General features: G+C 34.3%; 3 protein-coding genes across 12 annotated transcripts in view; 1 reads left to right on the top strand and 2 right to left on the bottom strand.

The window, feature by feature from the left end:
- Positions 1-9,027, top strand: part of LOC107618159 (cytochrome P450 82G1) — a 14,005-nt gene extending 4,978 nt beyond the window's left edge. Inside the window, exons 2-3 of one of the 2 annotated variants that reach the window (XM_016320118.2) lie at positions 656-1,316; positions 9,016-9,027. In XM_016320118.2, coding sequence (XP_016175604.1) covers positions 656-1,285 — 630 coding nt within the window. In that variant the 3' untranslated portion in view covers positions 1,286-1,316; positions 9,016-9,027. Of the gene's footprint in view, positions 1-655; positions 1,519-9,015 lie in introns of those variants that run through there. The other variant, XM_016320117.2, reaches the window with a different exon arrangement.
- Positions 3,472-5,394, bottom strand: LOC107615156. The gene is made up of 2 exons (XM_021112766.1): positions 4,408-5,394; positions 3,472-4,329 (listed from the first exon to the last, which is right to left on the bottom strand). Exons 1-2 carry the CDS (start codon positions 5,204-5,206, stop codon positions 4,301-4,303), a joined length of 828 nt encoding a protein of 275 aa, XP_020968425.1. The 5' UTR covers positions 5,207-5,394; the 3' UTR covers positions 3,472-4,300.
- On the bottom strand, positions 6,935-9,932 carry LOC107618160. Of its 9 annotated transcripts, none has more exons than XM_021112768.1 (4): positions 9,611-9,926; positions 8,056-8,177; positions 7,524-7,571; positions 6,935-7,360 (listed from the first exon to the last, which is right to left on the bottom strand). In XM_021112768.1, the coding sequence occupies exons 1-3, from the start codon at positions 9,838-9,840 to the stop codon at positions 7,543-7,545; spliced, it is 381 nt and encodes a 126-aa protein (XP_020968427.1). In that variant the 5' UTR covers positions 9,841-9,926; the 3' UTR covers positions 6,935-7,360; positions 7,524-7,542. The 9 variants fall into 9 exon arrangements, with proteins under 9 accessions (XP_020968427.1, XP_016175607.1, XP_020968426.1 ...); XM_016320121.2 differs by having other exon boundaries at positions 6,935-7,305; XM_021112767.1 differs by having other exon boundaries at positions 6,935-7,284.

Here is a 10,064-nt window from a genome sequence, read left to right as displayed (position 1 = left end):
TCAAAACTTAATATAAAAAATCGGTCACTATATATTTGTATATTTTTATAAATATTATTTTATATATTTTTTAACAAAATAATCCGTTATTAGAATGATAAAAAAATTTGCAATAAAATAATCAAATTTCTCATGACAAAATAATCAATTTTTTTAAAAACAGTATGATAAAAAAAATTTAGAATCACTAAATATTTATTTTTAGCGGAGACAAATTTTTTATATCCATAATATAGCAAAATTGATTACACTCATGCAATACATATCCTTTTCCATAACTATAAATCTTTTTTATTATAAATACATATCTGGTTTGATTATATATGGTAATGATTTTCATTACAAATATGTTTTATTATAATTGTGAATCTAGTTAATAAAGATTGCATTGTTTCTAATATTGTGAACCACTCCATATCCATGACTGATTTTGTGATTGTTTATACTTTATATAGCACTACTCAAACTATATATCTATTTGACTTTTTTTTTTTTGGGTGACTATCTATTTGACTATTTGGTTGCTAAATAATAATAAATAAATATTTTTTTGTCTTTTGTTCTTTTTCCTTCACATGAGTGGAAAACAAAATATTTATTTCATTTGGTCAACGAAAAACAGTGGACTCACCAACTTTAATTTTGTTGTATGCAGATGCTTGTCCTAACTGGATCAGGAAGCACAGCCATAACATTAACATGGGCACTATCCTTACTCTTAAACCACCCAAATGCCATGAAAGCTGCCAAAGAAGAGTTAGATACCATCGTCGGAAAACACAAATGGGTCCAAGAATCCGACATCAAAGACCTCAAATACCTCCAAGCCATTGTCAAAGAGACTCTTCGGCTCTACCCACCGGCACCCTTAACCGGTATACGGGAAGCCACAGAAGACTGCTATCTCAACGGTTACTATATCTCAAAGGGCACTCGCTTGTTCATCAATCTGTGGAAGCTCCATAGGGATCCCAAAACATGGTCTAATCCTAATGCTTTTGAGCCTGAGAGGTTCCTTAACGCTTGTTCAGGGGTCGATTTTCGCGGTCAGGACTTCGAGTTTATACCATTTAGCTCCGGAAGAAGGTCGTGCCCTGGCATGACGTTTGGAATGCAAGTTGTGCATTTGACGTTGGCTAGGTTGATTCAGGGTTTCGATATGTCAACAAAGGGTGGTGCTGAAGTTGATATGAGTGAAGGGTTAGGTGTGGCCTTGCCTAAGAAACATGCCCTTGATATTGTTCTCAAACCTCGTCTTCCTTTGGAGCTATATGAAGGCCTTTGAATGCATGTATGGGAAGTAGAGAAATAATTCTGTATTTTAAAAATATATCTAGTATATATTTTAAGAATATTCACAATTATGTATCAAAGAAAAAGGTGACTGAACATTTACAATTGTAGTCTTGTAAGAATATAAGGGATGCAGGAGAATAATGAGGTCATTTGAGAAATAAATTGTAGTTGTATTACTCTTACTGGTATCAATAAAGGACAAAAGTATCCTGTTGCTTATTACTTTTAAAAGCTTACTGGAAAATAATTGCTTATTTTTAAAAGTTTAAATCTGAAGCTAGATGATATTTATTACCAAATTACATGCGCTTTTTAATTTGTATATTGGGACTGAAATAATGTTTTTCACCGTTATTGGGACTCTGTGTGTAATCCTTGGATATGGACAATGACAAAAGATAAATCGAAAGCTCAGATTTACAACACCACAAATCGAAGGGTTAGTTTTCTTCAAATCAAACCCTCAGATTTGAATACAACTGGAACACACTTATGAGACAATCGGATGGCCAAAAATAAATCAACGAAAGATCGAACGGTGAATGCAATGATGCCCGAAATCTGAGGCTCAAATTTCACTCTTCATCAATCTAACGGGCAGGGTTATATCAACAATGATCAATGGTAAAAGAGGACTCTACAATTTTGAGCCTCAGTATTGTGGATTTGTGGTCAGTAACCACCTGTGCCCCATGCACATGGAGTGAATGGGACTTGATAGCAATTGTACGAGAGTATCTCTTGCTTCTCTCTTCATTCATCCCTTTCAATTCCATTTGGTTCAGTTTCAGCAATCTTTCTTCATCTTTTACCTTTCATAGCTCCAAATTCATACATTTACAATAAATAAAAACCACAATACTAAGAAAAAAAAATTAAAGAAAAAGATCGAACTTCATATTATTAACTATCTTAGCCAACCTCATTATGTAAGTATTTTTGTTAATTTTTTTAATATAAATAAAAAAATAATTATATTGTAGATTAATTATATTAATAGAGTGTAGTTTGTGAATAATCTTATAAATTCATTTGAGTTGTATGAGAATGTAAATTAGTACTTTTAATTTAATGAATAAACTATACTTGTAACAAAATAGATAGCAATTTGAACTAATTATTGTCATAATTTAAATAATTAAGTTATTGGAGATAATTATTAATTAGTTTTTGTGTTAAAATATAAGTAATAATGGTCATTTTGTTGATAAGAAGCTTAGTGATAATGACAACTAAGTATAGAGGTTAATTTATTTTTTGTTTGGGTGTATATTTAATGTTAGTTATAAGTCTTTGTACTCATGTATGATTAACTACCAAAAGATAACTTGAGTTAATTATTCGTCTATATTTTGTAGGGCACAAAAACTTTGAGGTGTGTTCACATGAACTCATCGGGATTATACAATCCGATTGTTAAGCTTCTTGTCCAAGCCATTGGATTTTATCATGTATCCTAAGTTGGAGTGATCCAAGGTCAGTCAGCTTTGGTAACAGCTCTAGTAGAGAGATGGTATCCAGATACTCATACCTTCCATCTCCCGACGGGTGAGTGCGCCGTTACGTTGGAGAATATGGCTCTAATCCTAGGTATTCCGATAAATGGTCTACCCGTGACAGGAACAACCATAACTAGTCAGGAAGCCATGGAATCTGAATGCTTACATCAATTTGGAGTTGCACCGAGAACCAGTGATTGCAGAGGAAGTTATATCAAGATGACCTGGATTAAAAATGTGAAAGAAATATTAATTTTGAATGATCGAGTTGCCATGGAAAAGTACGTTAAATGCCATATATTGTTGTTGTTTGGGTCAATCTTGTTTGCTGATAAGTCTGGGTCAGCGGTTTACTGAAAATTTCTTCCATTGCTTCGTGACTTCTCACAGATACACGAAATTAGATGAGGATCGACATCCCTAGCACACTTGTACAGAGCATTGTGTAGAGCATCTCGATTTAACTGTAAAGAGATTGATGGTCCACTGACATTGTTGCATATTTGGGCTTGGATTCGTATGCCGGTTCTTGCCCCGATTTCTAGAACCCCGTGGTTCTTTTCACTGGCTAACCGGTAATATCAATTGTTAAATGAGATTGAATATTGTGTTACTTTCTATTGCAATATCTGGTTTGAAACTTTAGTAATAAAAAAAATGTTGACAGATGGCGTAACTGGGAGCATCATAATTGGCAATATAGATATCATACTGTTGCTTATTTTAGGGGATTGTTAGATGAAGTTCAGGAAGGTCAGGTGTATTCTCATCCATTGATATAGAAACATCTGGATATACATGTTTCTTGATGCCTTCGTATTATGTAGTGCTTAATAATATTTTTTTATCCAATCCAGTTTGTTTGGGAAGCTTACGACGTTGATCGGATAGAGGCAGATGTCATTCCAGAAGACATCTGTAGTCAATCAGAAATTTGGAGTGCAACGATACCATTGATATCGTTTGAGACTCTTGAGTGGTATGCAACCGATAGGTGTAGGAGACGATTTGGGTTCGTACAGGGTGTGCCACATCAGGAGAGGTCTCTAGATGGCCAACATGGTAAGATTTTGACCGGACCCAAAAATTTGGATTGGTCTGTCACACACAGATTTTGGATAATGCAGTAGACCAACCGATATAGTCATGTCCTAATTCATGAGCCTGTGAAATTAACCTGAATGTTCCCGGCTGCGCGTTGATTTGCATGCAATTTAGAGGTCACGGTCTCTGAAAACACATAACCAGCATTAATTCGAGCCTCCGCTTCAGCCCTTTTCCTGGTGAATAACTCATTCAGTCTGTAAAATGTTGCCTTTACAAGTGCAGTGACTGGGAGATTAAGCGCCCCCTTCAATACCGAATTAATGCACCTCCACTAAATTTGTAGTCATGTGACCCCATCGATATCCACCATCGAATGCCAAAGCATACTGTTCACGAGGAATTCTGTCCAGCCACCTTGTGTATGCTTCACCCCGCTCGCGTAAACGTTCGTAATGCAACTAGTATTCGCGCACTGTCCTAGAGTATCCTGCGACACAGAAAAAACAAGACATCCATTACAATGACGGTTACTATAACATGCAAACTATGTATTTATTTTAGTTACCTATGTTGACGATAAGCTTTTGGAGATATGGTGCCTTAAATTTTCTCAAAAAATTAGACTCTATATGCCTGATGCAGAACATGTGGAAAGCTCTCGGAGGCGACCAAGCTCCATTATTGCGTTCCACGGCCGAACTTATAGAATCGTGTCGATCAGAGATAAAGCCCACACCATCCCGTGTCACCACATGTCGTCGCAAATTACTAAGGAAAAAATACCACGCATCAGAAGTCTCACCCTCGACAATAGCAAATGCAATGGGCACTATATTGTTGTTTCCATCCTGTGAAACTACCACCAACAGACAACCCTTATATTTTCCATATAAATGAGTCCCGTCTACCTGTACAACTGGTTTGCAGTGCCTGAATGCTCTAATGCAAGGGTAATAACTCCAGAAAACCCGATGTAGCACCCGAATATTAGGAACCAAGTCATCCCCCTGATAACAAGGCATGGTCTCAAAGTGGACGGCTGCTGATGGCTCCTTAGCACACATGACTTCAAACCATATAGGCAGAGCTTCATAGGAAGCCTCCCAACCTCCAAATATTTTTTCTACTGACTTCTGCTTTGCCAACCATGTTTTCCGATAACTTATAGTGTAATTAAACTTTGATTGAACTTCAGCAATGACAGATTTTACCTTTATGGATGGGTCAGCTTCTACCAATGTCTTAATGGCTTCTGCAATTATGATTGAATCCAGCTTGAAATGGTCTTGAGAAATACTTGATCTAGTGCAAGTGTGACTACCATTATATCTTCTAATTTCTGAACAATACTTCATCTGGATCATGCTAACCCTAATCAGTCAATTACAACTTGTTCCGTACTGTGTACATTTGGCATAGAATGTTTGGGGTTCTGATTCATACATCCGGTAATCTACGCCTCTTCGGATAGCATAATCTTTAACTGCTGCAATCACAAATTCGCGAGAACTAAATTCCATCCCCACGACAAATTCACCATCTGCCACAACCAAAGGCTCTACAACAACAATATCATGATATAAATTCACAAAAGTACATGTACAAGTATATATAAATACATACAATTTTATTAAACAAATTATAAATATATAAATTTATAATAAAATATTAATATAAAAATACATTAATATATCAATTCACTACTAATTGTCTTCAATAATAATATATAATAGTGCAATTTATATTTTAATTCTACAAATACAGTTACACATCACTACAGAACCTAATAATAACCATACTATTTGACATCAAATTTAATTATTTATATCATAAAGTTACTGTATAATTATCTAAACTACATACTTGCATTAAAATTTTTAGGATATTCTGGTGCATGCATAGCCTCCAGATCTAATGCACGCATAAAAGATGGCTCTTCGAATGGTTGCTGATTTGCTAGTGCATTTGTCACTTCCGCCACATCTGTCTCCATGATGTCATCAGCTTCATCATCGTTTTCGTTTGGCTGAACAACCTCATAGTTGCTGGAACTCAATGTACAGCTCAATAAATGACACTCGTGATCGACTTTCGAAGTAGACTGAAAACATCTCTTGCATGCTCCCTTCATCCGATATAAAATACTCGATATCATCTTCGGTATATGCGGATCTATTCTTTCGCAAATAACACATTTTAGTTCTTCAAATAGTATTGTAAAAGGAACAATAACATCATATGGATTCTCGCATACAAATCTTACTCCCTCAGGTGTTTGTAATAATATCTGACCATGATAATATAATTTTAACATAATTCTATCCTCCATTTTTTTTCAAAACAATGTCTCTCCTTTCAGCATTAGTTCAAAGTTGCAAAAATGAAAAAGAAAAACCCAGGCTTAAAACGAAGAAGGAAAAGATGAATTGAAGATGAATTGAAGAAGACGAAGTGTACGAGGAGAGTATATATATATTACAAATCTGACCCTCAGTTTTCAATTTTAATGAATTAAAGTTTTTTTAAATTCGAAAAATTGATCCACAAATTTCAATTTTGCATTTCATGAATTTTTTTTTAATCCAAAACTTACCTTCCGATTTGCTTTCTTCTATAAAAAAAAAAAAATCTAAATCCACACAAATCAAAGCACCGATATGTCCACTCCTTAATTTAAATTTTACATTATTAAAATCTGACCCTATGTTTTCTAACCCCCTACAAAACTGAGGCTCCGATTTATATTTTTCAATTTTAAAAAAAAATCAACTCCATATCTTTCAAAAACACACCAGGTTTCCATATCCAAGCATAACATGTATTCCAAATTCATAACTAAATAAATGAGCCAATTACATGCATGTGTAAATCTTATCTTTCTGGTTGTCTCCTGTTACAAACTTACACTTGTAGTCTTGTGTAAGAATATATGGATTGCAGTAGAATTATCAAGTTAGGGAAACAAAATGTCGTTGTGTACCCAAATTGTAGTGGTATTAAATATTAATATATAAATATACGATTTAGCTAACATGTACTTTAAGGGTATATGTTAAAATTACCAATTAAAATAAAGTTTTATAGAAAAAATACAAACTTTAAATTTCCAATGCATTTATTAAAATAATAATTTTAAAAACTTCTACTAATAATAACATTAACATGTGCTAAACCCATAAATATATTGGCTGCTAACATCCAAATAAAGATAGATATAAGAAGGAACTCAGACTTCTAACAAGTGCAGACTCTCCTTGTTATAATACTACCAAACAACTCACCATAGATCCTCATCTCTGGCATGGACTAAATTAACATCCTTTAGTGCAGGATCTTCATCAACCACCTTGAAAACAACCCTTTCATGGATGCAGAAATTCTTGGAAGACGTTGCTTTCTTTGTTAAAGTATTACTTCTTTCCCTTCTTGCCTTGCTTCTTCTCTGTATGATATCAACAAAGAACTCCAGATGTGTTTGGAGAAGCCAAAAGATAAAAATTGTTTCAACAATTACTTATCTGCATAATCACTTTGTTATATAATTGATTATCTGGGAGTTAATTAATGTTTAGATATTTTAACTCGAGGGATTTAAGATAATACGTTGTGTTTGGACCATTCAAAAGAATGTTACTTTTTGTATGGTAAAATTACTGATAAGGTTATAGAATGATTGCTTACATTATTTAGTACTTAGGAGTTAGGATCCATTCGGTAAAAGCAACATTTCTGAAACAATAATCAGCTTTTACTTACAATCATAAACTTCAAAAAAAGATTTATACTTATAAACTATTTCGCAACTTACAATCTATTTTTTTATTTACCAAACTATTAGATTGTTTCAAAAAACTGTTTATAGAGATTATAAAACATGCTCTAGGTGCATTAGTGATAAGGGTTCATCAGTCCTAATCTTTCCATCCAATTTTTTCAATTTTAGTAACACCACACTTGACTTCATCTTGTGGATTTTGACTAAAAAACATATTTGAGACAAATATAAAGGAAGAAACAGTATGCAGGCCTGAATGACTTGCTCAATTTCTCAACTGTAACAGGTTCACTTGAGATTTGAGAATAAAGTACACATAACCCTAAACATATCAACACACACAAACTGCACTACATCTCTTTGCGTAAGTATCTATATAAGAAGATATATATTAAAAGTCTGTATTAATATGAGAATGCTGAGGACAAATTTGCTAACCTTGTTTCCTCCTTGCTTCAGATTTTGCAAAGAATTCTCTCCATTCATCAGTTAGAACAAAAATTGGCTCGTCATCTTCTTCCTCGTCATGTAGCTCTACATGCTCCAGCTCTTGTGAACTCCTTATACGAACAAAAAAGCATCAGAATAAGATCACCTTTCAAAGATAAACAAAACAACATCAAAGTCTTATCCCATTAGATTGAGTAAGTTACATGGATCAAATGAAGACAAAGATAAACAAAGAGGAGATATATATAGTGCTTAATGTGTTTCATGGGTTCGTAGTTACAACAACAAAATGGATACACCGGCAATGAAATCATGTGTAAACAAAATTGTAGAGTTCAATTTCCCTAGTCAACCAGGACAGCACAACATACAGTATCTATAGTAACATTGAACAATGTCACACTTATTTTGGCGATGGAAAAAAATGGATAATCAAACTAACCAGGACAATTATCACAGGAAAAATTCCTTAATTTTAAGGAAAAGATTATATATCTAGTCAGCTTGTGATCTTAAGGAAAAACTATTAGCTGGGGTGACAACAGCTCAATTACAAAAGTGAATAAGTGATTGGCATTACCCAACCACAAATTTGTCCATCGTTAGAGATCACAGAGACAGTTCCTCACACAATAATCCAATTCTAGGTTTCTAACCAAGAACAGCAGGTTTCCCTTAAACTTTTACAGTGTGAAGTGTGCCATTTTAGTTCCCTAAACACAAGGTGGAACTCAAAATCTAACTATCCAATGGTTGAATTCAGAATCTGTATACTCTTCAACACTTCCCAACATTGCACTTTCTAGCATCCTTTCAACTATCAAGAGAAATCAAATCACCCTTTCTATCTTGCCTATTGCCCTCACAATTTTTTGGCCCAAGGGTTGCTTATGTAAAATTCCGGAGATTCTTGCATGAGCAGAAATTTAACACATCACATTTACATAGACTCAATTATTTGAGTCCCAGGATTTTTATTGTTAGCTAGAGCCTAGAAGCATGGACAGGCCGACTAAGTGAGGTGTCTGTGTCCTATCATTTTAAAAATTGTGCGTCGAGTGTCCGTATCCTTGCTTTTGCTTCATAGATTATGAGTGTTTCTAAATGACTAAATGTGATGCAGTAGATTCGTGCTCATCCAGCAATTTTTTTTTCATAAAATCCTCCCTAACAAGAATAATTCCAAGATTCAAACCCCTTAACATTAAAAACCATATAGTTCTTCTGCAATCGCAATCTAGTTCAACTACTGCCATAAATTACTTAAGCAAAAGCAAACTTCAATTTGATTCTGCAAACTATCTAACACAAACTTAAATTTCCAACTACAGTAAGGGTCTAAGAATTCTGCAAGAAACCCTAACACTGGAAACTACCATATTGCTATAACCTATATATTTCCATTCTCTAACGATCCTATGAAATTAGCTACAGTTAAACCTTTGATCTTGCTTTTTTTCTTTTACTTTTTTTCTTCTCAACACAACTAGTGTTTCAATCATAAGAAAGAAAACACTGAGAGAGGAGAACGAAAGAATCTTACTGTGCAACAAAAGCGTTGGATTCTTCATTATACTTAGTAGCCTGTGAAGTTGGAAGGTGTAAGGGAGCAAAGAGGTGGGGATTCTGAGGAAGCGGACGGAGATACTGTGGCGGCGGTGGGAAGTGGTGGGTGTGGAGTGGGCAGTGGTGGCAGTGACCGCGGAGGGGGCAGTGGGGACAGTGTGCTTGTGGAAATGACCTCCGTACCCTGAATTCTTGTGACGAAGCCATTTTCCGTTACACTACGATTTTAGGTTCACCCACAACGGAAGAGAAATGTGATGCGAACAAAAAGAAGAATGACTTGGTGTTGCAAATGTCCTATGATAAGATCCGGGATAAGCATACATATAAAATATAAATTAATTTTTTAAATTATTTTTAATATTTTATTTTAATTATATTAAATATTTAAAATATTTTTTTATTTTATTAAATAATAATATATGCTATAT

Source organism: Arachis ipaensis, chromosome B09 (genome assembly GCF_000816755.2).
Source record: "Arachis ipaensis cultivar K30076 chromosome B09, Araip1.1, whole genome shotgun sequence".
Classification (NCBI taxonomy): Eukaryota; Viridiplantae; Streptophyta; class Magnoliopsida; order Fabales; family Fabaceae; genus Arachis; species Arachis ipaensis.
This window is presented reverse-complemented; position numbering and strand designations above follow the sequence as displayed.

What these genes read in the sequence shown, in the direction of transcription:
- LOC107615156 (XM_021112766.1), bottom strand. Translation starts at nt 5,206, where the DNA reads ATGATCCAGATGAAGTATTGTTCAGAAATTAGAAGATATAATGGTAGT. An exon ending in AAAGCTTATCGTCAACATAG is followed by an intron (nt 4,330 to 4,407) that starts GTAACTAAAATA and finishes TCTGTGTCGCAG; the next exon opens with GATACTCTAGGACAGTGCGC.
- LOC107618160 (XM_016320119.2), bottom strand. Translation starts at nt 9,840, where the DNA reads ATGGCTTCGTCACAAGAATTCAGGGTACGGAGGTCATTTCCACAAGCA. An exon ending in TCCAACGCTTTTGTTGCACA is followed by an intron (nt 8,178 to 9,610) that starts GTAAGATTCTTT and finishes TGTTCGTATAAG; the next exon opens with GAGTTCACAAGAGCTGGAGC. An exon ending in TGAAGCAAGGAGGAAACAAG is followed by an intron (nt 7,285 to 8,055) that starts GTTAGCAAATTT and finishes GATATCATACAG; the next exon opens with AGAAGAAGCAAGGCAAGAAG.